Raw genomic sequence first — 21278 nt, 5'->3', positions numbered from 1 at the left:
AAGTTTCTCAAATCGCAATGAATCGCTTCGAAACAGATTCGAGTTTAGAAGTAATCGAAGTAATGCAATTGCATCAGAACAGATTAAAAATGAAGGTATGATGAAAAATGAAGACTTCACATGGAAAGTATTCTTAAAGACTTAGCTTTTAATATGACTGGAACCGATTGGAAGGAAGAAGTTATGCCTAGTTTACTCGAGGTCTGTTAGTCTCACGCCAAGTTGGCGCTGGTTGCCAATACCGGAGAAAAGAAAACTCTCGTCTTTTTTTCAAGCCAGTGTCTTCATTTTTGTTTGGAATTTCTTCTAATCTCAATTGTTTCAACAACAAAGCAGAAGCTCCAGGTATAGATCTATCGCTTAACCATTTTCACATCTACAGTAGTTTTGCTTTTTTTTTTCTAATATATCAATCAGCTCTTCTCTTAGTAATGTTCTTCAAATATTTCTTTGTGTCGAATTCATTATTTTTAACTTCAAACGTGTGCACACCCGAAGAAAAAACCGTGAATGAATGGCTTCGTCTAAAGCTTTTCCGCAGAACTGGTGCTGGCTGGTATAAACTCTGCTTTATGGGAAGGATTTGGAGCAGAGCTTTTACAGAAAAAAGTATCAGCGAGATTTAAAACTATTACGAAGAGAATTGATTGTGATTTATAAACATTATTGTGGATAGACAACGTCTTAAATATTTTTTCTTCATACCTCGGTTGAAAGTACGTACCATCGACCGAGTTATGAAGAAAAATCGTATACACTACACGGGCCGAAAGTTGTAACCTCGGTTCTACGCTTCATGATTCCCGAAGCGAAGTCCTTTGTAGTGTACTGTTGATTAATTTGGTCAGTTCCATGTCAATATTTCAACATTTTCTGATATTACAAATTAAAAGTTCAAATGATCATGCTCATATTTTATTCATTTTTTTATTTTATCGAATTGACAAAATATTTAACAGAATAAAATAATTTGTTACTTAAAGACACTTTGAATTGTGTTGTTGAGTGGATTTTCTTTTTTTTTTCATAATATACCAACAGCGTTCGCTCCTAAAAATTGGATGCCACCAGCCATGTTGGCTGATTTTGCTCATAATCGAGGCCATCAGCTTCCGTTGACAATGAACGGTGACGGATGACAGGAGACGCCAATTATTTTATTACTGTTGCAACAATCAAATTGGGAGTCATTATTGGAGGTTCTGAGGGGTAAGAGTAATGATCATATTAAATCCAAAATTAAATATATATAAACTTTATTATACGAAAGTAAAAGTAATAAAATAAATGGCGCCCAATCTAATTCGTGTCCTGTCATCCGTCAACGAAAGCTGATGGCCTCGATTGTGAGACAGACCAGCCAACACTGGCCGATGGCGAATTGATTTTAGAAGCGGACGTTACAGCTTCGTATACATTCAAATATTTATCTTTGAGTAACAATATTTTCTTATTTATAGCACCGTAAGTCTTGATCCGGAGACATTGCAAAATCGTCATCAAAATCTTATTCGCAAAATTATACATTATTAACCGTTTATACAGAAAATGATTATTTTGAGTTATTTAACAAAAACTTGTATGTTTTAAGTATAAATAACGACTTTTTACGTTTATGTACACTTAAAAAGTAATAATCGAATAGATGAAACATTTTATCGGTACTCTTAGTATTAATAGTGATGGAAAACAACGAAAATTATTCCGAAAGAAACTACAAAAAAAGCTACAATGAACTAGAACAGTAAAACTTCAATTCCAATCAAAGAACGAGTAAATTTACCAATAAAACAGAAAAATGATCACAGTTCGAAAATAGAACAGTGTGAAAGAACTTGGTAAACTGATTACTTACCCAGGAAATAATCTAAAAGCTTCTGTCAGATGAGACTATCTATAGAAGTCATTTTTTATGATTCCTTCATCCTAGACTGAAGTTAAGACCAATGGAAGAAAAAACTAATGGAAGACAACAGAGATGGTTCTGAAACATACAATGTATAGCTGAAGAAAATATGGTTAAACACATATCTGAACCTAGAATATCAATAGAAACTCCAGAGAAAGATTCTGGGGAATCTAAAGGTAGCAACGTGCAGAAGAAATTGAAATGGAAAATACTTAAGCAAGCTACAGAAGATCAGGAATAAGTTGGAACATAATACCAACAAACTCGACATCTGCAAGGTAAAAGGTATAAGAACGAAGTAAATAAGTGATACAAAGGATTCCATTACTACCAAGGAAGAAACAGATATATAGAAAGACTTAGAGGAATAGAATGGATGATAATATGAAATTGGTAGGATGGAAAACGAAATAAAAGAATGGAAACACAATAAATACCATCAAGAAACTGTGTAAGTTAGATTTGGCGCTTTGAAGATCATGATAAACATTAATTATAAAGGAATTATTCAGAAAGAAACTACCAAGCAAGCTACAATGAGCTACACCAGAAGAAAAATCCAATTCCAACAAGGGAACAAGTAAATTTACTAATAAAACGAAAAAATAATAACAGTTCGCGATTAAAATAGTGTAACAGAACCTGGAAAACTGATTGCTTACCCAGTAGAGACCTCTGTTAACACCGAGAAATAATAGACAAGCTTCGTACAGATGAAACTATCCATAGAAGTCATTTTTATAGTTCAGTGACACTGGTTTCATCCTAAATTGACTATAAGGCAAAAAAGAAAAAGCTATAGGAAGACGACTGAGATGATTCTGTCACATACAATGTAAAGCTAAAGAAAAAATGGTATCTGAACCTAGAATATCAATAGAACCTCCAGAGGAGGATCTGGGGAATCTAAAGGTAACAACATGCAGAAGAAAGTGAAATGGAAAATACTTGAAGAAGCTACAGAAGATCAGGAATAAGTTGAGGAAAAGATGGAACATAATACCAACAAACTCGACACCTGCAAGGTAAAAGATAAAAGAATGAAATAAATAAGTAGACAAGTAACGAATAGCATCCATTATGGTCAAGAAGACGGCATAAAGATATGAAGACCTAGAGGAATAGCATGGAAGAAGATTTGGAATTTGTATTTGCATAAGTTAGAAGAAAATAACGATTTAATGATAAGCATTAATGATATTAACAGTAAGAAATGAATGTTAGACATTCTTTCAAAATGTATTAATTTTTTTTTAAAAGAGCACTGATAAAATCAGCAAGTTAATTGTACCAAATTAAAATAATGACACTAAAAATGATCGTTTTGGAAATATTATAATTCATTTTTGAATGAATGGATTTTGAATTTAATCATTTTCAAAATTGACTTTTCGATTATTACGCAGAAGGTAATGGAGGCGAGGACGTTTCGGTTGCCGTCGATTGAGCATCGATATCCTCTTTGATGGCCAACCAAGGTAATCGTTTTTGTAGCTCAATTCTGGAAAAAACAGTCTCATAATTTAATCAGGTATATTTTTCTTAAGTACCTGTATCTAGGATGACTGATGGCGTAAACATAAGGATCCAAACAAGCTACTAATTTGCAAGTCAACGCTGGTATCATGGATACTCCGGGTGTTAATAAGGATTGATCCCCGAAGGCCCCAATAAGAGCTATAGCTGCGTATGGGGTCCAGGATGCGACAAACAAAAAGCAAACAGTGATAGCCGCTTTGGCTATCCTCACTTCTGCCGTTTCATTTTTATGTTGTTGGTTTGATCTTAGAGATTCAACGTTCATTTTTTTTGCCTACAAAAAAATATTGATAAAACAAGAAAGCATTTTGTAATAACAAAAAATAAAGGAGACAATATGAGATTGAATTTATTACCTGTTCTTTCAATGCTTTTTCGTGCTCAAATACTTTGCTCACTATTTGACTGTAAAAGAAAATAATCGCCGTCATGGGAATTACGTAGGAACAAAAAAAAATTGTTCCTACAAAAAGTTTAGTATCGAAAGTAGTCGTTAAGTAATCAAAGGTACATACTGTTAGATATCCCTCTGGAAAAGAAATATAAATTAAATTCCCGCCATTAATGGGTATTTCGTCAAGACATCTAGTACAAATAGTAATCCATAGATGTCTGTAGCTCAAAATTTGTGAACTATTTCAGTTTCAACCCCAAGTCTTCCTACCATTGTTTGTTGATGATTCCATGAGCCGTACACAAGTGAATCGTTGGTATAAAATGTTCAAGGAAAGTCGTGAAAGCGTGGATAATAAAACGCGCAGAGGGATACCGATCCAGGTGCGAGCTGGCACGAACGTATACTCCTACTAATCCACCAAGCTCGTAGGTTAACGGTGCGAATAGTAATAGACGAACTAAAAATCAACCAAGGAACCCTACGGATTTCGTTGTGAGAAAATTCTGTGCAAAAATGGTTCAAAGATAAAAAAAAATGACAAATGACTGTTTAGGATGAATCCTACGATGCTTGATCGCATTATTGCAGTTAACAGTTAAGAAATTTTGCATTTTATTTAGTAGAAACTCTTTAAGAAGGCCTTTCCCAGAAAATAATGAGGTCTAAAAACCAACAAACATCTTCACTCAGCAAATAAATCTGCATACAGAAGATAACGCAAAAACCATTTGTTTACACCATGGCAGTTATTTTTAAATGGTCATCAACTGATTTTGACAATTCGTTAGATTGCCCTACAAAATGCTACCTTTCTTTTCTGAGTTATAGGCTTTTATTGTTGCGAAATCTGAACTTATATTTAAGTAGGGGCGGCTCATGCCCAAAGGTTAACAATTCGTGACTTTTACAAGGACAACCTGTACAGCAAAAGTTACCAGACAAAGAACTCAATGACAAAAATAATTATTTTGATTATCAATTTACCTGGAATAAATCTGCCCCATATTTCGAACATCGGAAGAAGGGCCCAAGGTAATGTGTAAATCCAAACGAAAATAACCATAAAGACGGCCTTAGTTTTCGAAATTTTTCCATCGAACGGTCGAGTTATGGTAGTGTACCTATTCAAAACAAAATCTATGTAAAACTACCAATTTTTCTACTTCACCAACATCGAAATGTCACATCCTATTTTGAATAATTCAATCTTTATTCAGTGCAATGCATCTATCTGGTTCAGGAAATCATAATCATTATAAAAAGTGGCAACATCGTAAAAACAACAAATATTGTACATCGCAGTATATGAAGGAAATTATAGAACTTCATTGCTAACGAGAAACTCGAAGAATTTTGTATTTTTATCGAAAACTGTAATCTGTACATCTACTGCCCTTTTTGACCTTCATTTATCTCAAAATACTTTCTTCAATATGCTTCACTCATTTATTTACACAACTCACAGTGGCGTCATAAAGACAGTGTGGCCGCCATGTTTAACGCAAAGTCTGCCATCTACAGGTATATAATAGGAATTTTTTAGTAGGTATTATAGATTTCTACAGAAGCCGATAAGTATTGCAGATTTCTCTTATTAAGTATATTTTGTTTGTATTATAGATTATTCAATTAAGTGGTGATGCCATCTACAGGTATATCATAGAAACTTTTCAGTAGGCATTCTAGATTTCTATAAAAGTCGATAAGTATTGCAAATTTCTATATTTCGATTGTGACATACAGATTATTCACTTAAGTGGAAATACCATCTACAAGTTTGGTATAGAAACTTTTCACTATATATTATAGATTTCTGCACAGATAAGGAAATACTATTACAATGTGTGGTTCAACTCTGAAATGTAGTCTTCTGAAAGCGAAAAATAGAATAGTTCAATAACTTTCGACAATAGCGTTCGCAAGCAATTTGGGGTACAGTGGTTAGATGAATACAATGTTGCCACATGAGAGTGATCACCATGCTAATTCCAAAATCGGCTGATTTGGTTCTACTCATAATAACACTTATGAAATCGTGATTTATATTCTCAAATACTTAATTGAAAACTTTTCAAGGATTCATTAGAATGAATTTAAATTATGAGAAGAACAAATTTAAGTCCATGCTGAATCAGCCGAGTTTGGGTAAAACATGTCGGAAACTCTTAAGTCGCCACACTGACTCAATCAAACCACTGTAATTTGGGGGCGATCTCAATGTAAAATAATAGTTTGTGGATATAAAACATTATAAAACTTATCATTTTTAAATATTTGATGCTTTTCTAATTTATTCTTACTCAACAACTCTGGGCGTCTTACAAATTTCCGAATTTTGGTATAAAGCGCCATCTTAGTTTAGGAATAGTACGCAATTTTTTTAAACGCACAGAAAACTTCTTACCCACATTCTAACATACATATCTCGAAACCGAGACTAATTTCTATAGAGCGGCGTGGTTCTTATGTTGTTTGAATTGTTTCGAATAGCCATAGCGCGGCGCTGTTATCTAAGGATGGATACTCAGAGATCATAAACTACTCTTATATATTAACTACTTTTTTTCCATAATAAATATAGAAATAATAATGACCATTATTATTGAATTAACACAATTTGGCACAGTTAAGCTTTATTGCACATGCGCTTACGAATTATCCATCACTAGATCCCATCGCCCACCTAGCGGCTATAGAAAGAGATAACTAAACGCCATTACCTCTACCCTCCATATTTATAGCACTGTAAGTATTACAGATTTCTATAAACGTTTGTAACTATTACAGATTTCTGCAGAAGGTAGTAAATACTACAGATTTATATATGTATTTCATTTGTAACTCAGATTATTTACATAGAGTTGATATTAAAATTTGAGAGAATGGCACCTGAATGGAATTGTACTATTACGTGAGAGAGAAATAACATCACTTTACCACTTTCTATCTCTCTTTTCTCACTATTTAAATCGTGTCACCACTCGAAACTCTGACGTCATAACGACGCCGTCTACAGGTTTAACATAAAAACATTTCATAAGGCATTACAGATTTCTATAAATCTCGGTGTTACAGATTTCTACAAAAGTCAGTATGCATTACAGATTTCTGTTTGTAACACACATATTCCATATATTCAGGTGGATCAAGACGGTATTATTTATTTTGATCAAATCGGCGCCATCTAGAGGTGGAAACCTTATCTACTATATATCACAGAAATTGTTAGAATTTCAAATACATACTCTTTGTCTCTTTATAAGCAGTTCGAGTCCACTTAAACAAGTTTTAATACTTCGTTCTCTGTATCTTCAATATTAATTCTATGATTAATTATGAGAGTTAAACGGCGATGCCATCTACAGGTTTAATATAGAAACATTTCAATAAGCATTACAGATTTCTATAAATCTCGGTAAGTGTTACAGATTTCTACGAAAGTCAGTGAGCATTACAGATTTCTGTTTGTAAAATACAGATTCCATGTATGTAGGTCGTTCAAAACGGTGTTATTCTGCTCAAGTTGGCGCCATCTAGACGTGTGTACCTTATCTACTATTTATCATAGGAATTGTTGGAATTTTAAATACAAGGAATATGAATTTGGAAATTTTTGATTTGTTACATCAAAATGAATATTTGAAGATATTAATAATTATGGATCTAAAGAGTTCATTTGAAATTGTTTACCTGTCGTAAGCAATACAGGCGTTGGTCATGCCTTGCGAGATTCCACTTAAGGCCCCTATCAGAGAATATATTTTACACGAAAGCCATCCAGCCGCGAATCCTCCATGAAATGAATTATAGATGAAAATCGGCATACTTACAAACATCAAAAAATCACTGAAGGCCAAATTGACAACGAAAATGTTGGATGCCGTCCGAAGACTTTTTGCACTATAAAAATGTATTAATCAATATAATTATCATTATTTCACGATTAATTACTATCCATAACGTTTCAAAAACAAAATTTTTTCGATATAAAACACATCTTTCTACTGGAATATCAATTATTTTCATGTCTGTGAGACTATATATGCTTACGATGTAAATATCCATAAAACCATTCCATTTCCAATCGTGGCTGCAAACCAAAGAAATACGTAAATCATCCCCAAAAGAAAATGTAACGATTTATCGGGATCTGGGTAAAGTTGCCAGTGCTTTGGTATGTGAATCAAATCTTCCGGATCGACGTTCCACCCTATATGATGGATCATCATATCGTCTATAGAATTTTGCAGCCTACAAAAATTTGTTTACCAAAATTAAATGAGAATATAGTTTTGTAAATGGGCTTTATTCCATAAAATTTCATTTACAAACATGGATTTACATATCTTAGACCTTGTGATATATTAATGCTTCTTAATGTTCTTTATTTTAGGTCTCTTCTGTTTTAAAATTTATTTTTTTTTTAATAATTTTTGAAACATTGATAAAGACTGAAGTTAAGTCGAAACGTCAATTTATTTCTATCTTTTAAAAACTAATTTTGAAACAGAAGAGACCTAAATCAAAAACATCTAGAAACATAAATTAATTATTATTATGTTTATTTACATTTTTCTATGACGCAATGTCGTGTAATTTGTGACGTCACAAGACAGTCTGACAGATTTGGTTAAGTAGACCTTGCACACAAACTTACCGGCTTACTTCTTCTTTTTCTGTCAATTTTACGATAATTGACTTTTTGAAGGTTATTAATTCTCTATTATTTCTATGGTTTTTTTATATTCAGATATATATCTGTGACGATGATGAATTTTTGTTTTGTAGAACGTAGGTGTCAATGTCAATTGAAGAATTATGACTTGTCATTCCAGAATGTTTTCAAGGTCGGTATTGATAGCACTGCCTACGGATTTGGGTACTAACCGAGTTTATTGGGGCGGTTGATTTGATCGACGATATCTATGGTCTGCTTGCAAATATCTCACGAGACAAAAAAGTAGCGATAAGCAGTATTTTTGGTGTTCACAGATCTAGTGCAATTTTTATGAAACCGTGCATTGTTGTCGACAAAGCCTTTGAAGGAATAAGGGATATAACCTTCCATTCCTGTCAAGATCACTTCTAAAATCTCGTTTGCACATACTGAAGGGTCATTGGATTGAAGCAAAAATAATTCCAAAAATGCAATCTTTTAGATGTTCCCATGTGGCCGATGTATAATGACAAACTTTACGTGGTCTAGGTGGATCCTGAGTTTGGATTTCCAGCTCGCACATTGCAGTAATTAGTTTGTGATCTGATGTTCCGAGTGGTGCATGTACGGTCACGTTGAATAGATCAGGGTCTGATGTTAGAAACAGGTCTAAGAGGCTAGTAAAGTTACCATCTATACTTATGTAGTATATCAGTATTATTAAACGGTAAGGATAGAAGCGAATGTAGGAATAAACCAAGGACTCTTCCACAAAAAGTTCTCCCTTGTAGAAGAGTCCTTGGTTAGGAGACAAGCCACATATCTAGTTGAATTGGGAAATTAAAATGGTTTAAAAATTGAGGTTGGACAACATTACAAGCATTAAAAATTAAAATTATGCGTAAACCACTATATATAAAAATTTGAGAATAAAACTAAAAACAGATGATTATCTAAGCGAGAAAATTGTTGCAATAAAATAGTAAATAAAAAGAAAAATAATTTGGAATTGAAGAATAGAGTAGACTAAGCAAGATAGCACATAGATAGAAAGAATAAATGACATAAGAGGAGTTCAATAAAAGGATAATGTGAAGGGTATAAAAAAAATAGTAGAAACTCAAATTAGAGATAGGAGAAAGGAATGTAAAATCGAAAACTTGGATTTTTATAGATAAATGTCAATATTCTTGTATACTCTTTATAAATTATGAAGTGTTACCTGGCTTGGGCTTGAAGTGGTGCTGTCCAGTTGTTGATGATAGCCATCCTGTTGTCCTTCTTCTACATTAATGAAATGTTTTCTGAACTGGCAACAGATCTTTTCAAAATTGCGATTTCATTTATATAGGTTTCAAAGAGATGTACTGGATAAATTTGATTTGTGTAATCCTTTTCTAATTCCATTAGAACAAAGGATTAACATTGATTTCGTATACAAAATAGATTAATTCGAATCAGATTTTGATCAGTAGCGTAGATGTTATATACGATCAAATGGTCCTAACGAATATTTTTAATTTATCTTCCTCGGTGTTAACTTTTTCGTGTCAAACATACACTGATTTAAATAATTTTGTGTAATGTAATTTCAAGGATGTATATAGTATTTTGAATTTGTTCTAAATTGCCTATTGCATCTGTCAATTTTGCAATTATCTTAGGGTTTACAGTTTGACAACAAAGCATTCGGCAACATTGCAAGTACCAATCCCACGCGGCTGCCTACGTGTAATTTCCCCTTATAGTTCCCCAGTGAACAACGGACCTTTTGTTATGAAACCTTATCGTGGATGAAGCATTTCGTAAAGTTATTATTGTGGTAACGATATAAACTTAGTTTCTATCGTGTGTCTTTAGTTCTGAAATCCAAAAATCAAAAGAAATTTAATGAATTTTCACGTGTAAAAAGAAAAAAATGGTTGAATACTATAAACAGGGTAGATTTAACCGAAACCAAGATAAAATATGCATTTTATATCAAGTATGTTGTGTTTTTTTGTATATAAAATTCTAAATATCTAAAACACAAAGAAAATTCTCAAAAGCTCTCTCGAAAATGTACAAATTTCCTTACACCACAAGGAATAATTGAGGTTATGTTCTGAAATAGATATATACACAAACAATTACTTCAATTACACTTTGGATAATTAGATTTTCATCAATTCTGATGCCAAACATATTCCAACGTTTATTGTGGGTAAAAGAGAAGGAGAGAAGGAGAGAACAATCTGTTTAAATATGAAAAGTATCCGTCGAAATGTGTTAAATAAAGGTAGAGCAACATTAGCATCAGGGTAAATTTGAAATGATGCGACAAATATTATTTACGCCTCGGATAATTTGTACAAGTTGTTGACAAGGGTCTACAATTCTAATTTTTCATACCACAGTACTGCCAACGATTAAAATGTAATTTCCCCTAGTTTACGAGTAATGATTTCAATCACACTTTGGTTATTTGAATTCTGTTTAGAGGCTACAATTGTAATTTTTCATACCACAGGACTACCAACGATTATAATGTAATTCCCTCTAACATACGAGTAATGATTTCAATCACACTTTGGTTATTCAATTCTGTTTAATGGTTACAATTGTCATTTTTAACACCACAGGAGTGCCAACGATTAAAACGTAGTTTCCCCTAGTTTACGAGTAATGATTTCAATAACACTCTGGTTATTCAATTCTGTTTAATGGTTACAATTGTCATTTTTTATACCACAGGACTACCAACGATTATAATGTAATTCCCTCTAACATACGAATAATGATTTCAATCACACTTTGGTTAATCAAATTCTGTTTAATCGCTACAATTGTCATTTCTCATACCACAGGAGTGCCAATGATTAAAATGTAATTTCCCCTAGTTTACGAGTAATGATTTCAATAACACTCTGGTTATTCAATTCTCTTTAATGGTTACAATTGTCATTTTTAACACAGGACTGCCAACGATTAAAACTCAATTTCCTCTAGTTTACAAGTAATGATTTCAATCACATTTTGGTTATCCACTTCTGTTTAATGGTTACAATTGTCATTTTTAACACCACAGAACTGCCAACGATTAAAACGTAATTTCCCCTAGTTTACGAGTATGATTCCAATCACACTTTGGTTATTCAAATTCTGTTTAATCGCTACAATTGTCATTTTTCATACCACAGGGGTGCCAAAGATTAAAATGTAATTTCCCCTAATATACGAGCAATGATTTCAGTTACGCTTTGTTTATTCAAATTCTATTTAGCGACTACAATTGTTTTTGATACCACAGGGCTACCAAAATTTAGAATTCAATTTCTCTGACACATGAGCAATGAGTTTAGTTACACTTTGGATATCAAGATTGTGTTTATTGGCTAAAATTGTCACTATGATGCCACACGCTTGCCAACGTCTTGAATATAACTATCTCTAATACCCGAGCAATGATTTTAATTACACTTTGGTTATTCAAATTCTCTATAGAGGCTGCAATTGTTACTTTTAATACCACAGGGCTGCCAAGGTTTAGAATGTAAATTTCCCTGATACACGAGCTATGATTTTAATCACACTTTGGATATTTAGATTGTGTTTAGTGGCTACAATTGTCCCTATGATTCCACACGCTTGCCAACATAATGTAATGTAATTGTCTCTGATACACGAGCAATGATTTTAATTACACTTTGGTCAATCAAATTACGGTTAGTGGCTACAATTGTGACTATGATGCCACACGATTGCCGATACCCGAGCAATCATATCGATTACTCTTTGGTTATTAAAATTCAGTTTAGTGGCTAAAATTGTCGTTTTTTATACCACTGGACTGTCAACTGGGCTGCCAAGGTTTAAAATGTAAATTTCCCTGATACACGAGCAATTATTTCAATTACAGTTTGAATATTTAGATTGTGTTTGGTGGTTACAATTGTCACTATGATACTACACGCTTGCCAACGTCTAAAATGTCATTTTCCCTGGTACACGAGCAGTGATTTCAATTACACTTGGGATGTTTAGATTTTATTTAGTAGCAGCAATTGTTATATATGTCAAAATTATAAACTTCATGTATTTTAAGCTTAAAAAAGGTTAGGTTATGAAAAAAATATGACCCTTAGCTGAAATATCAATTCATTTATTAACAAATTATAATAAACAACTACATTCAGTAATTTCAAAAAAAATATATATATGCATGTAATTAAAAACATCTTAACAGTGCAAAATATGTGCAAATAATGATAAATATATAAAATATTTAATAGTTTTTAATTAACAACTAAATAAGGACGTCAAAAATTTCAAAAAATCAATAAATAAAAATAAAAAACAAACATTTTTATAAAGAAAACCTATATGAAATGTCATTGGGAAGCTATCTATTTCAAATTATTTCTTATAAATAGTAAAAAACCCTGTAAAAAATATTAAAAAATTAATCATTGGGTAACTACGTTCCTACCATTTCTCTCATCTGTTTCGTTAGTCAATTTGTAAGCTGGTAAGTACACCTCTTTATTCAGTTTGTCATCGAAATAAGACAGTAAAGGATTTCTTATAGTATTCGATGAATTTCCTAACGAAGTATACCCTAAATCGTACAATTTACAATAAGGAATTTTGTAAAATAATAGGTAATCCCATATATCTGAATAATGCCAGTCGAGAAGGGGACTTACTCGTAGTATTTGGGGCCAATCCGGATCTGTCATCTACAACAACATATTCACTAAGTGATAAGAGATAATACAATAAAAATAATCAACTTGTGAGGGTCCCATGTATATGTAAAAGTATCGAAGTTCAACAATAATAATGTTTTTCTTAGTTTACGTATGTTTATGTATCTGAAGGCCAGGGGCGGCTCGTGCCTAATGGTAAACAGTCTGTTACTTTTACAATGACAACCTGTACAATGTAAAGTTTGCAAAAATAAATTTTTCAATCGATTTTTTATCAAAAAGGTAATTTTTGTTCAACTCGATCAAATTCATGGCTTAGAAAATACTCACCAAGGAACCGTTCCCCATAAAGAGACATTCTGAAGAAAATTATTATAAATTGTAATTATTTATTGAACATAAAACACAATAAAAAATTTCTAAATGAACTGCATACTGTTGAACATCGTGTTACATTGGGAAAAATTGAAACATAGACAAATTTATGACGTAAAAACAAAAAAAAACTATAATAATTGTTCAAAGTGCACTTCTACACACTTTCTGAGTCTACATATTTCCTAAACCATAAATTTTATCGGAAAAATTCATTTTGGCTACCTTTAGATTGTATAGGTTGTCCATGTAAAAGTTACGGACTGTTAACCATTGGGCATGAGCCGCCCCTGGCCTTCAGGGTCCGTCAAACACAATACAGTAAATCCCGGTTATCCGACTCTTGGTTAACCGAACCTGTCAATCATAAATAACAAAAATAAATAAAGGTCTTAATAGAGAGACATATATGGGGAGCCGCGATAGTTATTTGTTTATACAGTAGCTCATTGGAGCTAAGTCCGCTGGCGAAAAATCCTAGAGTCATTAAAAATGTTAAATTCGACTGCCTGCCAATAATTTACCGCGACTAAAGAAGGATGGACGGTCCGATAGTTTTAAAACGAATTTGTACTTGTCACTGAAGAGTTTTTGATAAAAAAGCTGTTCTACTATTGGATAATGCTCCATCTCACCCTGATGCCCAAGAACTGTGCAGTGTTGGTATTAAGACAATCTTTCTACCCCCTAATGTAACCTCGCTTATACAACCTTTAGACCAAGAGGTTCTAGAAGCGATGAAGAGGATCTACAGGCGAAGGATTCTCCAGATGTTGATCATCAACAGCGAAGCCATTCGTGATTGTTGCAATCAAAATGTTCAAATATATATTACCGACGAGGAAATCATCGATATAATAACCGGTGCTAAGGACAGTGAAGGAGATGACAATATGGACGAGATAACTTCGATCGACGCTGCTGTCTATGTTTCCATTTGCTTACAAGTCTGTAATTGTGATTATTATATGTTTTTGCTTCCAATAAACCAGTTTTGTAACCTTTCACGGGGTTTTACGTCTTTTTTATCATAACTGAACTTAACTTTCGTATTATCCGAGTTTTCCCGATGTGGTCCCGGTCCCAATTACCTCAGATAATCGGGAGTCTACTGTACATGGACATACGTAATCATCCATTAAAAATTCATAATGTTCGAATGTATAATTTAGAAAATATACTTAAATATAAATTCTGATTTCGCAACTTTAAAGGTATATGTCACAGTATTATTTTCACGTCATCTACTCGGTCCAGAATTTTTTGTATCAAGCCCCGAGACAACCTGTAGATATGTGAACGTAAATAAAAACATTTTGTACATTTATCTTTAGATATAAATATTCTATTGAAAAAAAAAATTCTTGTTTATAGTTTGGGGGTTAAGATCTAGCTTAGTATTTGTTTTTAAAAAGTATTAATTCATATTTGACACAAAAAATTGGGTTTCAAATCTTATAAAGTATAATAAGCATATTTTTTTTTATTGAAAGGTCACTTTTAAGATTGAATGAAAAAAATACAATATACAGTAATAAAATTTTAACATTAACTTCGAAAAATGAGGAAATTATAGTAAATGACATAATTTAAAACTAATTAAGTTTAAACAAGTGTTTAGTTATTATCGTGGGGTTTAAACAATGGTAAATATATAAGGAAAATTTGTCAAAAGAAACATTTCACTGATAATATTGTTGAAAAATTCATTGGAACATAAAATTTAGACAACCATACCCCTTGGATGTTATTAAACAACAGATCGTCAAAGAATATTGGAAATATCCTTCCAAATTTACTTATAATCAGTTTAGTGGCTTCACCTATACAAACAAAAAGCAACTGGAGACTAAAAAAAATTATTGATGTCTCTTGTAGTTGAAATCAACACATTATAAGAAGAATCATATCAGACGAACCACCAAAATTTTCGTCATCGTCAAATTTAAGGTAGTTAAACGTTAACAGTTTGTTTCAACCGAAACCTGTTTAAACACAATTAGTTCCTCATTACGAAAGCATGCACATTAATGATAATATTTGCAAGTGTAATTGATAATTTAATTTATGCGTTGTTATGAAAAATTATTAAAACTTATCAGCAGTTGAAAATGCAACAAGCAATCCAATGTAAATTTTGTTACGAGTTTAAATAAAAACAATAGCTGCGGATTGATAAGAATACCCACAAATGTACTTCGATATTTTATTTTTCATCGGAGGTTTTGATATTTTAACCACAATAATACTTATATTATATCATCATATTTTTCTGATACACACTGTATATCTATAAAACGTTTTTTGTCTATGTATTATTGAAAGAAACATTTACATAACGTCAATTATCGTTTTATAAATAAATATATTTAGAAAAATTAATGAATTACTGATTTGACGTTGATCTGATTACGTTATTATCTATATGATGATTTGCAATTTAACACACTTTTTCAGAAATTAAATAAATTATCATTAAGTGCAGATAATTTTCGAAAAACTCTTTCTGCGTTTCACTATAAGAACTATCATAGTATATTATTCTCGAGTGTATAATCGAGGTTATTATTCACGAGGTGAACACATAATAATGTTGACAGTTTTGGGTCAAATTTATTCTGTTTCAAAAGCTATTTAAATTTATAAATTGTTTCGCAAGCGATGGTACGTTAAGGAATTAAGATGTACGTCAAACACATTCATGTCGCCGACAGCTCAGTGTTAATGTTTGATGCCTTCAAAATTGAGGTCCCGGTTTCGAATCTGGTCTAGGAATATTTACTTTTCTAATTTTTTTTTATATGTAAAGAAGTAAATTGGAAATATTTAGCAGTGTTTCACGTGATAAAATTGTAATAACCGATTTTTTGCAACAAAACAATATAAGTAAATCAAGAAATGATTCAGTAATTGCTGTCGTGATTAATGGGTATTATTAAGGTCGAGCGTGCAGATGTATAACGAGTACATTATACAACAGTCGTGGATAAAAAAGTTGTAAGCAGAAATTGAAATATTTGCAAGTTACTTTATAAAAACAATGTATACTTTTTTGAACAAGCTGCCGTGGGATTAACAAATGCTTGTGTCCCTAAGTTTTTGAAAAAAATCCACTGGATGATAGTCGACTGAAAGTGCGCGTACTAGCAGACATGGTAGGCATTTCAAAAAATTCGGTACATCGCGTATTAACTAAAAATTTGGACATGAGAAAGCTGTAAGTAAGATGGGAGCCGCGTTTGCTCATAATGGAACAAAAATATATTTCCATCGAGTGTTTGGCAATGTTTCATAGAAATAAAGCCGTTTAATAGCCATGGATGAAACGTGGGTTCATCACTTCACATCCGAAACAAAAGAACCATCAAAACGATGGACTGAAAAGGAAGAACCGACTCCAAAGAAGGCAAAGACCCTTCCATCTGTAATCAAGGTCATGGTGACGGTTTTTTGAGATGCGCGTGGGATAATTTTCATTGGCTATCTTGAAAAAGGAAAAACTATCAACGGCGAGTATTATGCGAACTTATTGCAACGTTTGAGTGAAGAAATCCATCACAAACGGCTGCATTTGGTTAAGAAGGAAGTGTTGTTTCATCAAGACAATGCACCAGCTCCCACATCAGTTATTGCAATGGCCTAAATTAATGAATTGACATATGAATTGCTACCTCATGCACCCTATTAGCCAGATTTAGCACTCTCAGATTATTTTCTGTCCCCAGACTTGAAAAAATGGTTCGGTGATTGAAAATCCAAATTTTGTTTTCCTTTATAACGTACGTAGTTTTAATAATTTGTTTACAAATAAATACCAACAGATAGGTATGTGGTTAATTAACTGATAAAAAGTTATATTTATATTTTTTCATGCCGATAAATATATTTTAAAATATGATTGTGTTAGTTAAAGAAAAACATATAGATTTTGATGATAAATGAAGTATGTACATATATCAAAATAAATAATTTCTACTATTCACCTCTGAAATAATTTCGAATTTTAATATTTCGACAATATATTTCACCATTCTTCAAAGGAGAAAACAACTACTTTCCTGGCTAATGCCTCGACAAATATTGAACTATATCTCGCCTGAAGAACTTGATATCAATTGACCTTTTTGTAGATATCAACATCCGCAATGGCTCGCAATTGCAAGGAGATTTTACACCCCTCATATACCATCGGAAACTACACTAGATTTGTACCTGGCCAATGATTTACCGCGACGCTCTTTTAAGTTGTCTTCAGTTTGGGTTTCAAGCCCGAACGAGAGTTGTTATACCACTCTAATGAGTCGTAATAACGTCGAAACTAGTCATTGGTTACAAACCTCTCCTTACAATTGCGGCTATTGAAATGGCTTTAATCTGATCTATTAAAGCTTCCTCAATGTCAAAAATACGTTAAAACATTTCATTTTAGTATATTTTGGCTGTTAAATCTGATAAAAACAAAAATCAACTTATGGCACTTGCGTTGTCATTGTGAAGAAGAAGAAGGCTATCTGTTTCCACGCTAAGTTCCCTATTGATCAATTGGCTTTTTCATATATTTTGGAGGTCCTAGGACGTTCCGATAGCTCCTCATCCTTAACTGGGATTTTTAAATCGCTCATACTAGTTTCAAACAATCTTCAAAGCTACTACATGATCACCATAGACAAATTTAACATTTAATGAGCTTCTTAGACACTTTTTTTGATTCTTTAATCAAGGCACACGTCACTGACTGTCTCAACACATGAGGTACAAGTCGTACTAGTTGAAATAGATGCAGCATAAGTAATTACTGCTATAAAAATTCATTCACTGCATTTTTTTATAACACCTCGTATATTCATTCACAATTTATAATTCGACAAAATAATTTAGGACGGATTTTTTGCAAACAACCTTATACCAAATGGTTCTCTGTGGAATCTTCTTCATTTTGATACAAGATTTTTTTAAATTCATGCGACAAAATTCAGGAGGTGATTACTGATATTAATTTTATATGAGCAATCACCTGAATGTAGAAACACCCTGTATAACTCGATAAAATTCTTAGTAGATGCATTTGTAATGGATTTATATAAATAAATGAAATAGAAGGAGCTTACCTGAAATTCCATTAAATTTTGAGAATAGGGATCTGTTCTTCGTGTTCCCATTAAGCAAGCTTTCAAATTTGGTTTAACTGTTAATATATGATTCAGCGCTTCTTTGATCCCCATAGATACCACCATTACATCCAAATTATAATATGTCTGACATTGTGAGATGAATAAATCTTGTTCTGGAAACGTTTCTTGACTTTTCACGTACAAACAAATTATAGGTTCATTATATTGTTGATACTTCAGTTTTAAAACGATGTAAATCAAATGTAATAGTACTGTACAATCTTTTCCCCCATTGAAACTCACAAAAACATTACTGGGACCATATATTGAAATGCATTTATCTATCACCTGAAATAAGTATCAATGATATACAACGTGTCCGTTTCAGTTGAAACACTTTGTTATTACCTATTGGTTTCATGAAAAGTTTTGTATTGTTAAAAAACTTTATTTCCTTAAGCTTCATAAGAGGTTCATAAAAAAATTAAACTCAAAATTGAAATACAATTATTTATACAAATTGTTTGTTATTGGATTGTATTATCTGGGCCATAATTAAAAAACTGGTTAAGTCAGGTTAGGTAAGTAGTAAGTAAATAGTGAGTGGCAAAAAACTAAAAATCTATAACAAAGGAAACGCAAAAAGTGCATATCCAGAATAAATATTCCATGCTTTAACTGGTAAATATTTGGATGTGGGAGTAGCTTATTCGTGGTCATAAACATGACAAATTAGTATTTTCCATTTTTTTTTATTTTTTTTTCAGTGAATTTAAGTTCAAAAACCAGAATTCAACACGTTTTGGTTGAAAGAAAATATAAAAATCATATTACATATATGTTATCAAAATCGATCTTATTGTTTTTGTACGGTAGGTTATATATCACCTTTGATCAATAATATATTACTGGTCAAAGGTAATATATAACCTAAAGAAGCTAGATAGGTTGATAAATTGGTCAGATTATTCTTCTTTTCTCCTAAACTCACCCTTTGCATATATAATTAGAAAGCTATCAAATGTTGTAAAGAGTTCTGGACTGTTCTGATTACCAAACAAGCACACTTCGGGAGAGAAAAATGAACTTTAGATAAAAGTAAAAACTTTAAATATTGTAACAACATACAAAGCATGTTCCCTATGAAAAAGTATTACAAAAAATAATGACGATAGACAAATACTTAGTACCTATGGACAAAAATAAAAAGCTATTTGAAGCACTCAATTTGAAGGTAAAGTGGATCTGAACAGGATGTAATGTTCACAACTGAACTCCTTCACTAAGAATTGCAAAATACAGGAAACAATTTGTCAGCTTTGGTCTAACTAGGCATATCACAACATTATAATGCCATTATCTTTATAATTCACTCAGGTACATGTTCAATTTACAAGTATTAGTTCTCAATTTGAACAATTAGAAAATTGAATTTAAGTACATTAAGTATGAATTAACTAAATAAATTTTCTGTAGAGCTAAGAAAATACTTACTGACACCTGAATCTTCAATTACATTCTAATGTTTTTATGATCTACTCACTTTTAAACTTTTTTGTAAATGTTCATTTTCATTTTCAAGAATTTTTTTCAAAGCATCTTCATCCTCATCTGAATGTAAAAAATTTTCATGTAACTCGCGCTTCAAAATCTCTACCGCCTCTACCATATTTTCAAAACTATTACTGCTCACAGCAAGAGTACTATCATTTTTCTTTATTTCCACATTAACCAACTCATTCAAAAGATCTGATATTTTTTTACAATTGCCATTTAAATTAACTTGAATATTCTTTTTAAATATTGGAGGTGTTCTGTATTGTTCCAAATGAGATCTCAAAACCTCCAAGAATTGTATTTCTACACATTCTTCTTTAAGAATAAATATTCTTTGTAAATATATCACAGGATATGGGAGGTTATTTGTAGTTAATAATTTAGCTAGTGATGGTAATTTCATCATATTATCATCGCAGCACTTTGGTTTTTTCGTGGAATCATTCATTTTCAAATAATCGCCAAAAATATTTCCTAGGGCTTTAAACACGACATCGTTTTTCAATTCTACGACTACTATTATCAAATCGTATTGTTTAAAGAGAGTATTTATCTCTTGGGTCAAAACAGTTTCATGTTCTAGTGCAATCACCAACTTTTCCACTTGAAAATTCAATACAAATAACTGTGTTTTAAGGAATTCATGTATTCTATTTGTTTCTTCGCCAGCAGTAATTCTATTAGTAACTGAAAGAATAGCTACTGATCTCAACATTTTCACTTCAAAAATTTATTAAATCGTTGATTGTTTTCTTTACTTTCCAAATCACCTATTAATCACCTTCATAGGTGTTAAAACACATTTGCACTGAGTGAAATTCATCTAACCTCTGAATTTAACAGTTAGGTTATTGTTACATAAGAAACGTCATTACCAATTGTAGACTTTAATGAAGGTCATTTAAATAGCGTTTGAACTACAGGTGCGTTTTTTTGTTCAGTAAATTGTTATTTTTCTTAATATGAAACGCGAAATTAGTAAATGTTCTCTTACAACATTAAACCAATATATAACCTGAATAAGTTTATTTTTTCTTTGATACAG

The 21278-nt window shown here is 32.0% G+C and overlaps 2 protein-coding genes across 2 annotated transcripts; both read right to left on the bottom strand.

The window, feature by feature from the left end:
* Positions 1-901: 901 nt before the first annotated feature.
* LOC130895159 (opsin, ultraviolet-sensitive-like) lies at positions 902-9868 on the bottom strand. The gene is made up of 7 exons (XM_057802331.1): positions 9725-9868; positions 7896-8096; positions 7536-7745; positions 4830-4966; positions 3805-3977; positions 3460-3722; positions 902-3410 (listed from the first exon to the last, which is right to left on the bottom strand). The coding sequence occupies exons 1-7, from the start codon at positions 9769-9771 to the stop codon at positions 3308-3310; spliced, it is 1134 nt and encodes a 377-aa protein (XP_057658314.1). The 5' UTR covers positions 9772-9868; the 3' UTR covers positions 902-3307.
* Positions 9869-12627: 2759 nt separating this feature from the next.
* Positions 12628-21113, bottom strand: LOC130895158 (uncharacterized). Its single transcript, XM_057802329.1, has 3 exons — positions 20220-21113; positions 18674-19024; positions 12628-13220 (listed from the first exon to the last, which is right to left on the bottom strand). Exons 1-3 carry the CDS (start codon positions 20946-20948, stop codon positions 12948-12950), a joined length of 1353 nt encoding a protein of 450 aa, XP_057658312.1. The 5' UTR covers positions 20949-21113; the 3' UTR covers positions 12628-12947.
* Between the last annotated feature and the right edge of the window lie 165 nt (positions 21114-21278).

The sequence above is a fragment of the Diorhabda carinulata genome, chromosome 6 (assembly GCF_026250575.1).
Source record: "Diorhabda carinulata isolate Delta chromosome 6, icDioCari1.1, whole genome shotgun sequence".
Lineage (NCBI taxonomy): Eukaryota > Metazoa > Arthropoda > Insecta > Coleoptera > Chrysomelidae > Diorhabda > Diorhabda carinulata.
This window is presented reverse-complemented; position numbering and strand designations above follow the sequence as displayed.